This window comes from Budorcas taxicolor, chromosome 5 (genome assembly GCF_023091745.1).
Source record: "Budorcas taxicolor isolate Tak-1 chromosome 5, Takin1.1, whole genome shotgun sequence".
Taxonomy (NCBI): domain Eukaryota; kingdom Metazoa; phylum Chordata; class Mammalia; order Artiodactyla; family Bovidae; genus Budorcas; species Budorcas taxicolor.
The window spans coordinates 153,622,958-153,641,238 of NC_068914.1; the positions used below are offsets into that span (position 1 = coordinate 153,622,958).

The window sequence follows — 18,281 nt, forward strand, 5'->3', positions numbered from 1 at the left end:
TGATGGTCAGGGAAGGGGCTGGGGTCACACAGCTGCTAAGCGAGGGTTGGCACCAGGCCTGTCCCCAGCACAGAAGCTGGGAGTGGGTTTCTTTGTCCTCTCTGGCCTTCTTCTCATTTCCAGCTTGAGTTTTAGTGGCCTCATAGTCCAGCCCCTGTAGGGCCTCAGCAGGGAGTCCAGCCATACAGGGGACCCCAAACTGCCCCCTCACTGGTGCACAGGGCTCTTCATCAGCTGCTCTGTTGGGTCAGGCTGCCTCGGCCTTTTCCACGGAGCTGCCCCTCCAAGGCTTCTTCTTGAGAATGCCTCTCTGCCTCGCTGGATGCAGGCCTGGGGTTTGTCCGTCTTGGGGTCCCAGAGCATGCAGCTCCATCCCCGTAGACCCACCAGGCCTCATGTGTCGGGGAGGCCACCGTCTGCACCCCCAACACATCCCTGCCCTCCACTCTGGCTGAGTGAGGGTCTCCCTGCCGAGCTGGTGCCTCCCTGCCTCCCTTGCTCTGGGCAGCTCTCCGCTTGGCTGTCTGAGTTGCCCTCTGCCTCCCTCTGGCTTGCTCAGAACCTCCGTTCTCCCACAGGCCACCTCCCTCGCCCACCATCCCCGTGTTTCTCCGTCTCTGACTCCATCACTGACTCTCTCTGTCTGTGTCTCTCCACCTCCCCCACTGCTGTCACGGCCGCTCCTGCATCGCTGTATAATATGCCTTCCAAACTGTCCACACTCCCTGAACCCTCTCCCACGTTCCTGGATCCCTCCTTTAGTCCCTTGGCCCAGGTGTTGGCAGGGAGGTCCAGGAGGAGGAGAGGAAAGAGAGGCTTAGACAGCCTGGAAAGAGTTGAGGAGGGGAGACAGCCAGCTGAATCTCTGCTCTTCCAGGCAAGGAAGGTCCCGGAAGCACGAGGCACAGGTGCTGGCCTCCGGACCCTCATTCCAGGGAGGCCACATCCCAGGAAGAGGTAATCCTAGTGACAGGTGGGGGGGGGGTCAGGGGTCTGATTCTGAATTTGGGGCTCTGCACCTGCCTCTCTGTATGACATCTCAACCCCCCTCCCTGGGCCTGTCTTCCCCCGTCCATGGGGACCAGGGGTCCCTCTTGGCTTCCTTCCCTCTGCAGACTCTGTTAGAGCTGAAGCCAGCCCTCAGCCAGCAGGGGCTCTGGCCTACCCGCCCTGTTGCTATGGTACTTGCAGTGCAATGGACAGCTACGGTGACTGTAACCAAGGATCCCTGGCCGGTGTCCCAAGCTTGAGCATGGGGTGTCGGGAATTGCCCATGGTCCCATTTGGCATTGGTGGCAGGGCCAAGGCCAGAGGCCTCAGGACTCCCAGCCCGGAGCTCTCTTCCGGCGCCACAGCGCAAGGCTGAAAGGCAGCGGGCCCGGGCCCCAGCTCCATCGTTCCTGTTTGGTTCAGTGCTAAATCCTTTCTCCTAGAGCAGGCTGTTCCTTGCTCGCTCAGGTGCTCAACAAATGTTTGTTCCAGGAAGAAACAGACATCTGCAGAGGGTGGGGCTGAGGCCAGGACCTGGGCAAGCGCCTCTGGTTGGGATCCCAAAGGGCTTCTGTAGGATCTTATAACAGATTTGAGGCAGTGAGTGGAGTAGGGGGTGTGGGGGGCATTGGAGGTTACCCATAATTGGAGGAGGGGGCCAAACTAGACTTGGGCATCCTCCCAGTTCTGCCAGGTGTCGGTTCTGTCCTTCCCCACCATGTTCCCAAGACCTTCAGTTGTCCTGAAGGATGTTGGAACAGAGCCCTAGGTTGTCAGACGTGTCAGGGCCCTGGAGGTCATTAAGTCCAGCGTCTTAACTGTGAAGATGAGGGGAGTGAGTTTCAGAAAATGGAAGAGATTAGCCAGGATCACACGGTAAGTCAGAACCCAAACTCCTTCTCTAGCCTCCCAGTCCTCATGTACTGAGAGCTAAGTGAGCTATCAGGCTTCCCTATCGTCATGGCTGCCAGGAAGCTCAGAGGTCAGTTTTGCAAACTGTGTCTCGTGTGGTCAGCCCATCAAAATCCTGGCTGGAAAGTAGTTCACATGATCTGGATCCAAAAATATGCCCAAGACCACGCCGGGCCTGGTCACATATGAGATCTCATTTAATCCAAATAGCAAAGCATGTGACATAGATACGAGTGGCCCTTTTTAACAGGTGAGGGAACAGGTTCAGAGCCATAAATCGACTTGCCCAAAGTCACACAGCTGGTAACTGGGAGAGACAGAATTCAAAGCTAGGACCCCCTAGGTCTCATACTCACAGTCTTCATAAATATTGACATAAATGCCGTTGCTCTCGGCTCCGTGCCCCCGTGCTAGCGCTGTGTGCATTGCCAGTCTCCCGCATCTACTCTCACCCTGTCCACAGGGAGCCCCTTGAGGAGCTTGTGGAGGTGGGGCTTGGTTTTGAAACTTCTCCCCTTTCCAATCCTGGGAGCCCCAGCCCTACACTGTCCTTGTGGAAAGATTCATGTGCTGGGGGTTTGCATTTTTAGAAAGTCTGGCAAACACAGACCAGACAGCCACAAGAAGGAAAAAAAAGTTAAAAAACAAACAAAAAAAGGCACAAAGATGTTGATCACAGCATTGTGTATCTTGGAGAAATACTGGAATTCATCCATGTACAGGAGGGAAAGGGAGCCTTGGAAGAAAAGCTGTGACAAACCTAGACAGAGTATTAAAAAGCAGAGACATCACTTTGCCAACAAAGGTCCATATAGTTAAAGCTGGTTTTTCCAGTAGTCAGGTATGAATGTGAGGGTTGGACCATAAAGAAGGCTGAGCACCAAAGAATTGATGCTTTTGAACTGCAGTGTTGGAGAAGATTCTTGAGGGTCCCTTGGACAGCAAGGAGATCAAACCAGTCAATCCTAAAGGAAATCAACCCTGTATATACATTGGAAGGACTGATGCTGAAGCTGAAACTCCAACACTTTGGCCACCTGATGCGAAGAACTGACTCATTGGAAGAGACCCTGATGCTGGGAAAGATTGAAGACAGAAGACGGGGACGACAGAGGATGAGATGGTTGGATGGCATCACCGATCGATGGACATGAGTTTGAGCAAGCTCCAGGAACTGGTGATGGACAGGGAGGCCTGGCGTGCTACAGTCCATGGGGTCACCAAGAGTCGGACATGACTGAGTGACTGAACAATAACAATAACCTGTGGTTAGGATTCTGCACTTTTGCTGCTGAGGCCCAATGTTCAGTCCCTGGTCAGGGAACCAAGATCCTGTAGACTGTGCATCGCAGTCGAAATAATAAATAAATAGATAAAGAAATAAAACCACCAGTATCACCAGCTACCTCCTCACCCCTGCTAGGGGTTTTCTCAGCAGTGCTGGGCCACAGGGACTCTGTATTTTAAAAAAAAAAAAAAAAGAAGGAAAATGTGTAGAATCTTTCAATACCAATAAAAACCAGAAAAAGCTACAGTGAGAAAAGCCAGATCCATGAAGAAGGGGCCAGGGTCACAGCCACGCGAGCTAACTAAAGCCTGACACAGATAAGGGGGAAGATGTGACAGGGTGAAACAGCTGAGTTGAATGCCTTCTAGATTCTTTTTTATTTCTCTTTAAGCAGTGTGAGTTCATAAGGAAAATGAGTTGGTTTTTTTTTTTTTTTTTGGGAAGCTGGCAGGAAGGAAGCAAGCAAAGATGAACCTACAAGAATTAGGCCCCAGTGGTGGGGCTTTTATTTGGGATGCGGGCGGCTGTCAGCTACATGAGTGGCACCCTCTTACGCCTTGGCCCCTACCCTTTCTCCCACTCGATGTCCCGCCAGGGCTGTGACTGAAGGAGGCTAGACAGGGGAGAGGCAGGGTCCCCACTCCCTGGCCCCGCAGGAGAGAGAGAGGGGCAGGAGCCGAGGAAGGGCGTGACGGTGCCTCCAAGGCCCCTTCTGTGACTACAAGCTCGTGATAGCTAATGTTCTTACACCCCCAGATTCAGCGATCTCCCCCCACCCCCATTTCAGAGCCGCCAGGAGCCAGGAGTGAAGGAGTGAAGCGAGAGATCAGAGGAGCTGCCTGCCGGGGAGCAGGGGAAGGGAAAGCAGGTGGGAGGGCTGTGAAGGGAGCAGGTGGGAGAGCCAAGGTGAGTCAGCACTGGTGGAGCAGCAGGCTTGCAGCCTTGGAGCCTCCCTGCAGCGCTGTGCTCGCCTCTGCGCTCTGGGCTGGCTGCGTTGCGCGCTCTGCCCCCCGAGTCCTGGTGCTCCCCACCCCAGTGTCCTCCACTTTGATACCCCAGAGAGTCCTTGCTGCGGGCGCTTGTCAAAACTTGCCTACCCTGTATCACATGCACATCTCACAGTGACAGGGGCCTTTCTTAAGGAGCCGCTGTCACGAGTGTCTGAGCGAAGTGGCCAAGCAGTGACAAGGAAGGTGTTTAGGAGGGATCTTGAAGGGCCCCTGTATCGCTCTGGATGGGAGGCCCACTTAGGGTGGACTGCACACTCTGTCCCCCTGTCCTTATGGGTGGACGGCAGGACAACCTCTACCCTGTGTTCCAGGTGGAAGGTACCCGAGTCTGCGGTCCTCTTTAGCTACTGCCGGCTGCCCTCGGCGCCAGAGCATCACTGAAATGAAGCAGACAGGAGGGGATGAGGTCAGTGAGTCCTCCCATGGGCCTGCAGGGCTGGAGGAAGGGATGTCACTGGGGTTGGGGAGCAAGACCCTGGGGTGCGGCCACCTAAGGCCCTTCTGAGAACATGGGCAGGCGAGCAGCCACACTTGTGTCTGGCTGAGTGGCCCCTTCAAGGCCCCCAGAGGTCACGGGTGCACTCTGGGAAATCTGGATAGGGACAGAGGAGGAAGAGAGGAAGCCCCTTCCACCCTCTCTTAGCCCCGACCTCAGGAAGAATGGGAGTGAAGGGGAAGCTGGCCCCTGGGGCTCTGACAGTTCCCACCTTGGTTCAGACCAGCCCCTTAGTTCTCTGGGCCTCCATTTCCTCTCTGAGACCAAATCCTTGTCCCACCTGCCTTGGAAGGTCTTATGCAAATAAAAAAAGACATTGTGATGAGTTCTTGGGCGCTTGGCCCCCTTTTATAGGAAAGAGGCCTCAGGTTATTTTCTTAAACTGTTAAAGTACACGGAATGCATCATAATTTACCCAAATGGCCAACATGAAATGTGGGGCTTCACAAAGCAGCCAACGGCACTGGACAGCAGCTGAGCCTGCCTCCAGGTTCCCATCTGTGTAGCGGATTCCTGGGAACAAGGAGGGTGCCCTCTGCTTTCTTGTACCCCAAATGTTGGGTACACCGTTAGCACATACTATAGACTTAGAGCTGGAAAGAACCCCCAACTCAAAGGTTCTGGGACAGAATAGCAAGGAAGGCCACAGGGCCACCTGGTGTGTATGCCTTTTGCCAAGGGACTTAACCACGTTCCCAGAGGATGGAGTCAACTTCCTGCCCTTTGAATCGTGACCTGGATTAGCGAATAAAATGCCATGGAAGTGACGTTATACAAGTTCAAGGTTAGACTCAAGAGACCTTGCAGCTGCTGCCTTCACCCTGTTCAACTGCTGCCCCAAGACTCCGTGGAGTGATCTGGTGTAGCCTGTTGGAGGAGGAGAGGCCAATGGAGGAGAAACGAGGCCCCCAGGCCGGCAGTGAGACCTACTGCCCAACATGCGAGTCAGTGAGGACCTTATGGCCTGGCTGACCTCCACGCTAAGCAAGGCTGCTGGAGTGGCCCACAGAAACGGGCGCGGAGCTCCCGCCAGCCCACCCACACCACCTCAGAAAGAATAAACCAGTGTTGTCTACGTCTAGGGCGGCCTGTTATACAGACAAGCTAACCGAAGCCTGAAGAAGGGAAGAGACCCATCCAAGGCCCCACAGTGAGGAGAGACCAAGTCCAACTATGACCATGTCTCCCAGCTGCCCCGAGAGCCCTTCCCACCGCAGTGTCCTGGAGTCAAGCTCATCAGCCCAGCCCCGTGTGTGTGTGTATTTGCGAGGATGTAAACCAAGTGGGCCCTTGCCAATTTTCCCTGAGTTACAAAGGGCTGGCTGACATCCACATAGGATGTCCCTCGTCCCTTGAAAGGAGGTATGGTTCATTCCATTCTACGGAGAGTGAAACTGAGGCCAGGAGTTGCTGGGCAACTTGCTGACAGCCACACAGCTTGTTAATAGCAAAAGTCCGACTCAAACCCACTTAGACCTTCTATGCCCATTTAGGATCCTTTCCACTGGCTCCCAGAAAGGAGACCAGCAGGTGAGAAAGTTCTCTCCAAGGGTCAGTCTCTCAGAAAAGGGCACACACATATACAACCATACAATACACACATACATACCCCACACACATACATACACACACACAGATACAACACACATAGATACAACACACACATACACACCATACACACATACATACCACACATATACAATACACAGATACATACATACCATACACACATACATGTCACACATACACAACACACACACACACACACCACACACACACCATACACACATACACACAGATACAACACACATACATACACACCACACACACATACACACACAGAGATACAACACACATACATACCACACACACATACACACCACACACATACATACCACACACACATACATACCACACATATACAATACACATACCACACACCACACATACATACACACCACACACACATACACACACAGAGATACAACACACATACATACCACACACACATACACACCACACACATACATGCCACACATATACAGCATACACATACATACCACACACACATACACACACATCATACATACCACACATATACACACACCATGCACACATACATACACGCACACATAACACATACAGCACACACATACATACCACACTTACATGCACTTCACACACAGAGACACATGACACACACACGCAAGCACCCCATACGCACAGACATACCACACAGACACACATCATGCTGGTCTCTCTCTGTCCCTCTTTCTCTCTGTCTCTTCTTCCCAACCCTCCATCTTCAACCAGCCCACCCCTAGTGGACCATATACTTTATTAAAAATATATAGATACAAACTCCATTGTCAATCTGGGCTGGGCCTATGGGCCCAGAGGGACCGCAGGGAGGGACGGCCCTTATCCTGCTCCTTGGGGTCCCACTTCTGCACCCAAACCCAACACTATCCAGGGGCCAAACAGCTGGCTCTAACGGCCTCGAGCAACCAGCCAGGTGGGTGGGGAGGGGGCGGGGTGCCCAGAGAAGGCCTGCACCGCCTGGTCCTGCGGGCACACATGGCAGAAGGTGGATTCGGTGCCTCCATCTTTCCATTTATAGATATTTACAAAAGAAAGTCATGAGCAACAGACCACAGTCATGCAGAAGAAACGCACCCCCCTCCCACCCTCCCAAACTAGCCAGTGGCCCACCCCAGAACCCCAAGATGCCCACCCCCCAACAGTCCAGGCACCTTCCCCAAGGTTCTGAGAGCAAAGGGGGAATGTCCTTGAAGGGTCGGTGGGGAAAGGGTGAGGGGTCTGGGGTTCCTGAGCTCGCCAGTGGGTAGGTGCTGGGGAGTTGGGTGTCCTGGCCCTTTCCCAGGCCTGGGTTCTGGAGTCAGTAGGAAGGGCTCTCCCAGTCTTTGAAGCCCCCACGTCCCTCCAGAAGGTCCGGAGCCAGGGTGAGTTCTGTCCTGAGTGTGGAGGGGGTGTCCTGGCAGCACACCCCCCAGCGAGGCTCCCGTGGGAAGCAAGAGGGCGGGCTCGGAGGTCAGATGGCAGACTCCCTGCGGTAGGAGATGTTGTCCAGCGGGAGGGTGGCTTGCATGCGCTCCAGATCCAGGTGGCTGCCAAACTCCAGCATCCGGATGATGCCCGCCTCCTCCTTGGAGCCCGCCTCCAGGCCCAGGCCCGCAGCCACAGCGGCAGCGGCCGCAGCCTCCTCCTCCATCTCCTCTTCCTCCTGGCTCATGAGGGCCAGCTCGTTCTCGTAGCAGAAGGCACTGGGCGGGGGCGGCGGGGCGGGCAGCACGGTGATCTTGCTCTCCTGCAGCTCCCGGGCAGAGCAGCAGGGTGTGCCGGCCACCTCGTAGGTCTTGTGGAAGCGCGAGTAGTCCACCTTGTAGTGGCTCTTCTCCTCAAAGACCACGGGCTCGAAGCGGTGGCCCCACAGGATCTCGCTGGCCAGGTAGGAGCTGCGGGCCTGGGTGGTCATGGCCGTGGCCTCCACCATACCCTCCAGGATGACCACGATCTCGAAGTCCTCCGACTCCAGCTCCTCCTTGCCCATGCCGTAGAGCGGGCTGTCCTCGTCGATCTCATGGACAATGATGATGGGCGAGACCAGGAAGATGCGGTCCAGGCCGATGTCGTAGCCCACGTTGAGGTCCCGCTGATCCAGCGGCAGGTACTCGCCCTCCTGGGTCATGTAGGGCTTGATGAGCTGGGCCCGCACGTGGGCCTCCACGATGTGGCTCTTGCGTAGGTTGCCCACGCGCCACATGAGGCAGAGCTTGCCGTCGCGCACCGAGATGACGGCGTGGTGGCTGAACAGCAACGTCTGCGCCCGCTTCTTGGGCCGGGCCATCTTGGCCATGATGGTGCCAATCATGAAGGAGTCGATGACACAGCCCACGATAGACTGGACCACCACGGCGATGACCGCCAGCGGGCACTCCTCCGTCACGCACCGGAACCCGTAGCCGATGGTCGTCTGTGTCTCCACCGAGAAGAGGAAGGCGCCCAGGAAGCCATTCACGTGCATAATGCAGGGCTTGGGAGCCACCGGTGCCGCCCCGCCGCCTCCCGCCGCGGTCCCCGCCGCGGCCCCCGCCGGGCCGGCCTCCAGATCACCGTGGAAGAAGGCGATGCACCAGAAGAGGAGGCCGAAAAAGAGCCAGGAGACGAGGAAGGCCGCTGAGAAGATCATGAGCATGTAGCGCCAGCGCGTGTCCACGCAGGTGGTGAAGATGTCCGCCATGTAGCGCTGTGACTTGTTGCTCAGGTTGGCGAAGTAGACGTTGCATTGGCCGTTCTTTTTGACGAAGCGGTTGCGGCGTTTCCGCCGGGGCACGTGGGCCTGCCCGTTGCGGCTGTGCCCGTGCATGTCCTGAAGCCGGCGTGGTCACCTGGGAAGACGCAGGGCCTGCAGGGGAGAAGCCAGACACATGAGGTGCCAGGGAGCGAGTGGGTACTGTGGGGGATGGCTCTCCAAATGCCCCCAGGGACCCAGGTTCTAGGGTGGCAAGGAACCTGCCCAAAGATGCCCAGGAGGGGAAAAGCCTGGACTAGGACCCAAGGTTTCCTTCACCCCTCAGGCAGAATGTTAGGATGGTTCTGACAACAGCGAGGAAGTGCCTCTGTGGCCAGCCCAGCTCCAGGGTTGGGGCCTGCTGGACCAGTAGCTGAGGCCACTGGGATTCAGGTCCGAGTCCCAGCCCCTCATGCTGCACCCTCTGCCCATCATCCCCCCGCCAGAACCTCCTTTGATTGCTCTTCCCTTTCCTTCCAGGAGCTTCCAGATGCCCATCTCAGCAGCGCCCCCCACCGATCATCCCACTGGCCCTGAAGAGAGGCTGTTGTGAATGCTCTGGGCCCTGCTCCCCTCCCTATGTTCAGCCTCTGCCCTTTGGGTCTCTTGAGGGCTGGACATTCCCTTGTGCTGTCCAGTTCAGCACCCACTGGCCACCTGTGCCTCTTACATTCAGTTAAAATTAAACAAAACGTCAGCATCAGTTCCCCAGTTGCATTAGCCACATTTCAAGGGCTCTGTAGCCACGTGTGGCTACTGGCTACCATGCCGGACAGAGCAGGTTCAGGACAGTCCCCTCAGCGCAGAAGGTTCTGCTGGGTAGCACTGGGACCCACAGCCCCACCTCAGTTCCTGTCCTGTCCCCAGACTTGTCAGGAGCTGCGGTGGATGAAGACTCCAAAGTGGCGGTCAAGACGGAAGGAAGGGGAGCTCTGAGTTTTGACCCCTGGGTAGGCATCCCTATTTCATATCACGGGTGAGGGAATGGGGGCTTAGAGAGGAAAAGTGATATATCTAAGGCCACACAGCAGGTAAGTGGGTCCAGGTCCAGGAGTGTCTAACTCTTCAGCCCCCAGGTGCTGTCATTACCACTGAGTTTACTGTGTGGAGGCCTGGGGCGGGGTTAGGAGGAGGAGGGAAGCAGACATACTACTACTACCTGGCTGTGTATATAACTGCAGACAACTCATTTCTCCTCTCTGAGCCTTAGTTTCCTCATCTGTAAAATGGGGATGAAAACCCTGCCTCACAGGAACCCCAGGAGACTGTAGGTGCTCTGTGAAAGCCAGTGACTCCTGCCTTCCTTCCCGTTTCCCAGGGAGCAGGAGGAAGCTGGTGAGAGGTAGGATTTGCCTGTCAGCGTCCCCAGCTGTTTCAGTGGAGGCGGCCTCTCACCGTGCTGGGTGGCGGGTGTACCAGCTGGGCCCATGGAGGGCAGATCCCCCTATCACCCCTGCCTTCCATGGGGCCCCGAGAGAGCGATGGTGCTGTCCAGGGCCCCAGCTGGCTGGCAGGGCTGGGGCTGGGCCCAGGCCCGGGTTCCTAGTAACGTTTTGGCCCAGAATTATATAAGGCTGGAAGTTTCTATTTTCTGTTCTATTCTTCTTCCTGATCTAATTGTGCATCTGTGGCAATGTTTATACACTTCCCCGGTTCAGGACAACTCGGTTGCCGCAGCAACCGGTGCGCGCCAACGCTGTAATTTAGAGATCAACGGCTTCAGCGCCTGCCTCTTCCCAGGAGAAACTCCCTCTCTCAGCCCAGGGAGAGCGAGCCCTGCCCCTCCTCCTCCCCCACGGTCACCCCACCCTGACTCTGGGTTCATCTCCCTTCCCCCCTTAAAATGAGCCCCCTGGATCCCCCCAGTCCTGGAAGTCCTAGATCCACCATGTAACTTGGGCAAGTTACTTGACGGCTCTGAACCTCAGTTTCTTCATCTGGAAAATGGGACCAGTGAGACTCATGGGTCTGAAGATCTAACAGGTAATGAATGAGGGTGGGCAATGCCGGTCCTTAAGAGGTCCTGGTTTTAGTTGGGAGTCAGGCCGTCTCTGCTACCTCCCCTAGCATCCCAATGGCCAGGGCTCCAGGTGGTAGTTCCAAAGGGACTGGGGGCCAGATGTACCTTCTAGGCTATAAATGGCTTTCAGGGAAGTCTTCCTTCACTAAATATGTCCCTTTTCACTTTGTCTCATCATCACCAGTGCCTCCATGAGCACCACAGAAAGAACCAGAGCCCAAAGGAAGGGTTTCGAGATGAGTGATTTCAAGACCCTAATTTTGGGGTTTCCCTGGTGGCTCAGTGGTAAAGAATCCACCTGCCAGTGTAGGAAACTCAGGTTCAGTCCTTGGTCCAGGAAGATCCCACACACCTCGGAGCAACTAAGCCCATGCACCACGACTACTGAGCTGGGCTCTAGAGCCCAGAAACCGCAACTACTGAGCCCTCGCACCACAACTACCGAAGCCCATGCACCCTGGAGCCCATGCTCTGCAACAAGGGAAGCCGCTGCAACGAGAAGCTGAGCCCTGCAACTAGAAGTAGCCCCTGCTCCTCACAACTAGAGAAGAGCTGGGCGGTGGGCAGCAGTGTAGACTTCGCACAGCAACCCCCCCAAAAAAAACAACCAAGACCCTCATTTTACACCTGAGGCCAAGGAAGCTCAGAGCTGGGATGAACTTGCTAAGGGTCCCAGAGCAGCTGGGCCAGCCCTGGGCGATCACCTCAATCCCACTCCTGGAAGCTCAAGGTGCTCCTGGAAAGAGGAGCTTCCTCCCTGGAGGGGGTTGGGGTAGGGTGTGGGGTGTGGGAAGAGAGGGCCCCAGTCCAGCCAGGCAGGCCCTAGACCCAGTGGCCGCAGCTTTGCAGGATAGAAATAGAGGGGACAGAGAGCAGTGACCTGGGCTTTGGTGGCTGAAGATGGTGGGGCCCAGAGAGAGTGAGAGCCCTGCCCAAGGCCACAGAGGGGCCCGCGGAGCTGCGGGCCTTGTCTGCTGCCCAAAGGGACGGGCCCTGACCTTGGGGATTCCTCTGGTGCTTCAGGAGAGGTTCTCCACGTCGCTCCCCGCACCAGCGATGCCCACTGTTTCCCATCCCTGCGTGGAAGTGACAGGAGTCCCAGCCAAGCCCCAGGAAGAGGCTCCGCATGTCCCTGACCCCATGCTCCCCACCCTTTACACTCACACCCTCCAATTCAACGCAGCCCCAGCCTGGCCCTCTAATCAGCCCCGCCCATCGGCCACGCCCTGTCATCAGCCCCACCCTCTCATCGGCCCCGCCCTCCCATCAGCTCCGCTCTCTGTCAGCCTGGTCCTCCAGCCTCAGCCCCACACGGTAGCCCGGTGGAGACTCTCATCTCCAGGCCCCGCGCCTCCTCTCTCGGTCATAGGACCCCATTTCCCGAGCCCCTGCCCTAGGCCAGGCCCTGGGCCACCTCCGCCGGGTGCATCAGCTCGGGATCAGAAACGTCCACTCCTGGGCGGCTGGGAAAGGAGACACCGAGAGCAGGTGCTGCCCCTAGGCCCGTCACCCTCCACCTCGGGGATCCGGCGTGTGGCGCGTGTCCCTGAAGAACCTGGGCTGGTGAGAGGCCCAGCCCCTCGTCTGCAGTGACCGTCCAGATACACCGCTGCCCCGTCACCGCAAGCCCCTGCAGGAGCGCGGGTCGGGGTTGGGGGCGGGGCTGCGCTGTGCTGCCGGCAACCAGATCACCGCAAAGCGAGGAGTCCGACGCTCGGCGAGGGCCCGCGGATCACTGCGGACAGAAGATGGCCAGCTTTTCTGTCCCTCGCTTGTCACACGGATCTTCCTGGCGAAGGCACAAGGGCCCGAGGGGAAAAGTATGAAAAAGAAAGGGCCACAGATGACGGGAGAGAGGCGACGGGCATTGACAATTGGGTACCACCCCCCTCCGACGGTAGATGCTTTATTAAAAGAGACAGCAAGAGAGCCCTGGCTGTTCAGGTGCCTTCCAGAAAAGTACAGCTAAGTACTTTTCTGGAAGGCAGGGAGCTGGTCTTACCCGCTCGCACTGAATGTGCCTCATGAGCAAGCACCGGAGAACAGGGTTTCCAGGCTGGGGGCCCTAAGGGCTGGCCCCCTGGCTGCCTCCCTGGGTGACCTGGGACAAGCCCATCCCCTCCCCGCTGGGTGCTTCCTGCTGTTCCTGTCCTTTATTCTAAGAGTGCAGCCTGCAACATCTTTCGTGGTGAATGTTCTTGCTTTTGGGGAAATGATGGGGATGGGAGATGCTGGTTGCTTTTTTTAAAATGTAATGTCCTTTCTTGGCAAAGTGGAGCATTGACAATGTTGTACAAGTTACTTTATTTGGGGGGGGGGATGGTTAATTTCGCTATGCTGTGAACATCTGGATCCTAGACAACTAGGGATACTGAGGCTGAGAGCAGGGCTGCAGCACGCGAGTTGGCAGCTGGCAGACACTTGAGCCTCTGGGAGGGAGTGAAGGTGACCAGCTGGGTTGTCAGCTTGCTGTCCTGCCCCTTCCTAGGGAGTTAATGAGGGCTGGACCCTGCCTGCCAGGGGGTCCGGAGAGGCAGGAGGACCAGCCCGCCCCTGTGTCCTCTTAGGCTTTACTTATGATTTTATGACACTGAATGCACCCTCCTTGCCCACCACTCCTTTTGAAAAAAAAAAAAAAGAGAGAAACTGCTAAAGTGGCAGCAGCTCCTGCAGGCTCCAGCAGCCCAGGCAGGCCGTGGGGTGAGTCTCCCCACGAGTACCCTGCCCCTCGGGGGAGTCACAGTGGTTTCTGCACATCATGCAGGCCCTCTGGCCCCAGACAGCAGCAGCAGTGTGTCCTGAGACCCAGGGCAGGCAGGTGCACTCAGCCCCGAGACGCGGGAGGGAGGTGGGGGGCAGAAGCCTGGATACAGGGAGCCCTTAGCCCACCGGCCCTGGAGAAGAAAATGGCAACCTACTCCAGTATTCTTGCTCGGAGAATTTGATGGACAGAGGAGACTGGAGGACTACAGTCCATGGGATCGCAAAGAGTCAGACATGACTGAGCGACTCACACTAGCCCAACAGCAGGACTTCGGCCATCCCTTTGATGTCAGGGGGACAACAGGGAGGTGAAGGCACCAGCCCGTGGTCACACAGCTCAGTGTGGGCCTTGCTGAACCTGCCATCGTGGTGGCCGCCCTCAGAGAAGGAACACTCTGGAAGTGGCAGCTCTATGCCAGGCGCTGCCTGGTCTCCCTCGTTGAAGCATCACTGCAACTCTTTGTTAATTTAACAAGTATTTATTAAGCACCTACCACAGCAACAAGCAGGGTTATTATTTCTCTTCCCAGCTGAAGAATCACAGGCTGGGGGTGGGGTGGGGATGGGGGAGTAGAGATGGGGTCACACAGCAGATGAGGCAAACCAGGATTCTGACTCAGGCCCGCTGGCTCCAGGCCCTGGCTCACCCTGATTCCCAGCCTCTGGCCTTCCCTTCACCTCTCACGATGCCCTATGCAACCCAGACCCCCTCGTGCCTCTCCCCCGCCCTCCAGGCTCAGCCCGAGCCCCCCTGTTCTCTGAAGTCTTCCAAGGCTGCACTGCCAGCTGCCAGCCCTGCTTTCTTGCAGCCCCTTGGCCATCACTCAACTGCTCTTCAACTGTATGGAAACATGGGCTGGTTAAAGCCTCACATTTGGGGCTTTAACCAGCACATTAGGCTCTTGGGCTCAGTTCTCCTTCTAGCATGTCCTCTGTGAACCTCAGTTTGCTCATCTGCAAAATGAACATGGTGCTAACAATTCCTGCTGCTGCTGCTGCTACTAAATCGCTTCAGTCGTGTCCGACTCTGTGTGACCCCAAAGACAGGAGCCCACCAGGCTCCCCTGTCCCTGGGATTCTCCAGGCAAGAACACTGGAGTGGGTTGCCATTGCCTTCTCCAATGCATGAAAGTGAAAAGTGAAAGTGAAGTCGCTCAGTTGTGTCTGACTTTTAGCGACCCCATGGACTGCAGCCTACCAGGGTCCTCCGTCCATGGGATTTTCCAGGCAAGAGTACTGGAGTAGGGTGTCATCGCCTTCTCCGAACAATGCCTACCTCACCTATATAATAGAAACATCGGCTGAGGGGTCAACAGGGCATTGCAGGTAAAACGCAAAGAATGAGATGAGATGAAAATGATGATGACGAGGATGAGGTAAGAACTCTGGCCTGGAAGACCAGAAACCCAGCTTCAAGACCCAGCTCCACCACTAACTGTTCCAGCCAGGGGCTCCTTCTCTCCATCTATAAGATGGGGGACCTTACTAGCTCTCCAGCAGGGGAGTGGGGAAGAAGGAAGTGGAATGAAAGAAGGGCCCAGCACAGTGTCTGTAATTAGGCAGGCAATGGGGTGGGTGCTTCTGAGTCTAAGCAGCCTCCCCATGCCATTAGCCCTTCGTGGGCCTGAACGGGAGACTGACTCTTCTCCAGAGGGCAAACCCACAGGGCATTGCGGGCGGTGCAGGGCCGGGATGGGAGGTATAATTTCCCTGGGGGAGGTGGGAGGAATTAACTCCACTGTCCCATTTTCCAGCCCTTTGAGGAGCACAGGGCCTCCCTCTACCCCAGTTCTGACTGAGGCCTCTCAGGCCTGGACTATCTGGTTGAGGGACGGGGGGATCGTCCTTTAATCATATACACCCAGGGATTTGGAGGAGGAAAAAGACTTAACGCAGGCAGCTGAGCTCAGTGCCTCTAAGAGTAAGAGGCAGCTGGGGATGGCAGCCACAAGGGTGTCCCGTCCTGCCCACGGCCCTCTGTGGGCCTCTGTCCCGCTCTGCAGGCCCCCTAAGAGGTTGAACTACTTTCTCTTGACGATTCTCGAGATCCCACACCTTCCCCCTCCCAGGGCAGTGACTCTGACTCTGGAGTCTCTGTGCCATTTTCTGACTGTGTGACTTTGGGCAAGTTACTTAACCTCTCTGGTCCCTGCGAGCCACATCCTTAGGTGGGACGAATAGTATGCCTCACTGAGGAGTAAATGGGATCATGCACAGGTGCCAAGCACAGAGTAAGAGGTTGATAAGTAATACAAACAGTTCTTTCCTGAAACTCCATCCCTGGATTTCAGATGTCCTGCCCTGCAGCCCACCCTGCACCATCACGTGGCCCCATCCAACTTTTCTTCCACCAGCACAAGGGAGCAGGTAAATAAGAGCAGTGGCCTCAGACTCTCACAGAGCTGGGCAGGAGGCAGGCTCAGTCCTGTCTGGCACCAGCAGGATCCTTGACCTCTAAGCTTCAGTGTCTTCATTTGCAAAGGAACATAGTAACGCCTACCTTGCAGGGTGGTGTCCTGAGGGCCAGAAGCAGATTGTCAACTGTCATAAAAGTGCAGGCCACACTGTGGGGACTCAAGAAATGCTCTTCCTCCCCGACACCTTCTTTGGTACCCCGAAATCCTCCTGCACGCACAGTCCCTTCCCCACTGGGCACGGTGTGACGGAGCAAAATCCACACAGAGCAGTTAGTATGCACTTGCTCTGGGCGGGCACTGTTCTGAGTGCTTTATGCTGATCAATTCCTGCCGTCCTCACTGTGACCTCAGAGGAAGTTTCCATTTTCAGCCCTACTTTATTTATTTTTTAAATTTTTTTTTGGGGGGGGGCACACCTCGTGGCTTGCAAGCTTTTAGTTCCCCAACTGGGAATCAAATCTGTGTCCCCTGCAGTGAAAGCGTGAGTCCTAACCACTGGGCTGCCAGGAAACTCCCTGTCCCTGCTTTAGGAGTAAGAAAACCAAGGCACAGAAAGGTTCCTCAAGTTGCTCAAGGTCACACAGCTCACAAGTGGTAGAGCCAGGATTTGGGCCCAAGCAGTTGATGCCAGCGCACATTCGTTAGACAGTCTGCTCTCCTGGCCTTGGAGTAATGCTGTCACATCAAAAGTCTCTTCCACTTAGTAAGCATTGATCACGCCTGCCCTTCTACGTGCCGAGTTCTGTCCAGTTCAGTCTTGTCGGGAAAGGAGAAACTGGGTCAGAGGGCAAGTTGGAGCCAAGCTTTGGGTCCCTGACTTCAGCCCTGGCCAGGTCTGAGCAGTGTGGGGCCAACTGGCTCATTCCTCCAGCTCTGCACCTCACCTCTCCCTCCAACCATTTGGCCATCCGGTGAGCAGGTTTGGAAAGCGAATTCCCCAGAATGTCCAGCTGGGCCTTCCGGTCATGGCCAAGTGGCAGGAGCATCCAACGGCCCGGCTCTAACCTGCAGGGATGCCCTCTGCTGAAATGCCGAGGCCTGGCCCCTTCCGTGACTGACAGCGGCTCCCTACCCACAAAGGAACCCCTTCTGTTGGCCAGACAGTCCCACCAAAGAGGCCCCTCAAATACTTTTGTCCTCTTCCTTACAGGAATTTGAAGGCGGATCCCCAAAGGCTTCTCTTTCCCAGAACAACCTCAGCTGCCTCACTACTGGGGGAGCCAAGGCCTTGCTGGGGCTTCTAGGGACCCTCTCTGCTGCGTGCTCATCCCTCAAGGGCACTCACTCCTGCTGCACACTTGCCTCGGGTCAGGCACTGGCGTGGACTCACCCAGCTTCTACGTAACACATAACAAGCATTTGCTGGGCGGCAGCCATGGATTGTAGCGAGCTGCTTGAAGGAAAAGTATGGGGAAATGTGAGAAAGAAGACAACGGGCCCTGCTTTGATGCGGGTCCCTGAAGGCCTCGTTGAGAAAATGACGTTTAAAACTGAGACCTGAGGAGTAGGTAGGCGCCAAGACAATCCGAAGAGTTGTGTATCTGTGTGAAGGATGGGTGTAGAACATTCCAGAAAGAGAATCTGCAGCAAGACCAGAGAGCAGGAGTGAAGGGAGCCAGAGGGAGGAGAGCTGCCCCAGGGGAGGCCCCGGGGAGGGGGGCGCAGGGTTGTGGAATTCACCCTCGCGGTTACGGGAAACGGCAGGCGGTCAGGTTCTGCCTGGTTTGACCCTTTAAACTTTCACATGACATCGTTAAGACAACTAGGGATAAGCAGTCATTATAATAGACCCTTGTGTATCCACCACTGGGCTTTAGAAAAAAACCATCCTCAATATGGCCCCAGTGGCACCCCTGCCCTTGTCTGGCCTCAGAGGCCACCGCTGCCCGAGCATGCCCGCTTACTGGGGGATGAGATGTGCCAGGATGCTGCGTGGGGCATAGTGGAAGCTGGAGGTCGGCAAGAGGGCTACTGCTGCTCCCCAGGCAGGTGATGATGGGCGGCTTGGAGCTGCCAGGGTGGTGGCAGTGTTGCTCGAGAGAAGTAAACAGATTGGGGACACATTCTGGACAA

The 18,281-nt window shown here is 56.1% G+C and overlaps 1 protein-coding gene across 1 annotated transcript; it reads right to left on the reverse strand.

The window, feature by feature from the left end:
* Positions 1-7,748: 7,748 nt before the first annotated feature.
* On the reverse strand, positions 7,749-9,083 carry KCNJ4 (potassium inwardly rectifying channel subfamily J member 4). Its single transcript, XM_052640806.1, has one exon. The coding sequence runs from the start codon at positions 9,081-9,083 to the stop codon at positions 7,749-7,751; it is 1,335 nt and encodes a 444-aa protein (XP_052496766.1).
* Positions 9,084-18,281: the final 9,198 nt, after the last annotated feature.

Coding starts and splice junctions, on each gene's coding strand:
- KCNJ4 (XM_052640806.1), bottom strand. CDS start 9,083: ATGCACGGGCACAGCCGCAACGGGCAGGCCCACGTGCCCCGGCGGAAA.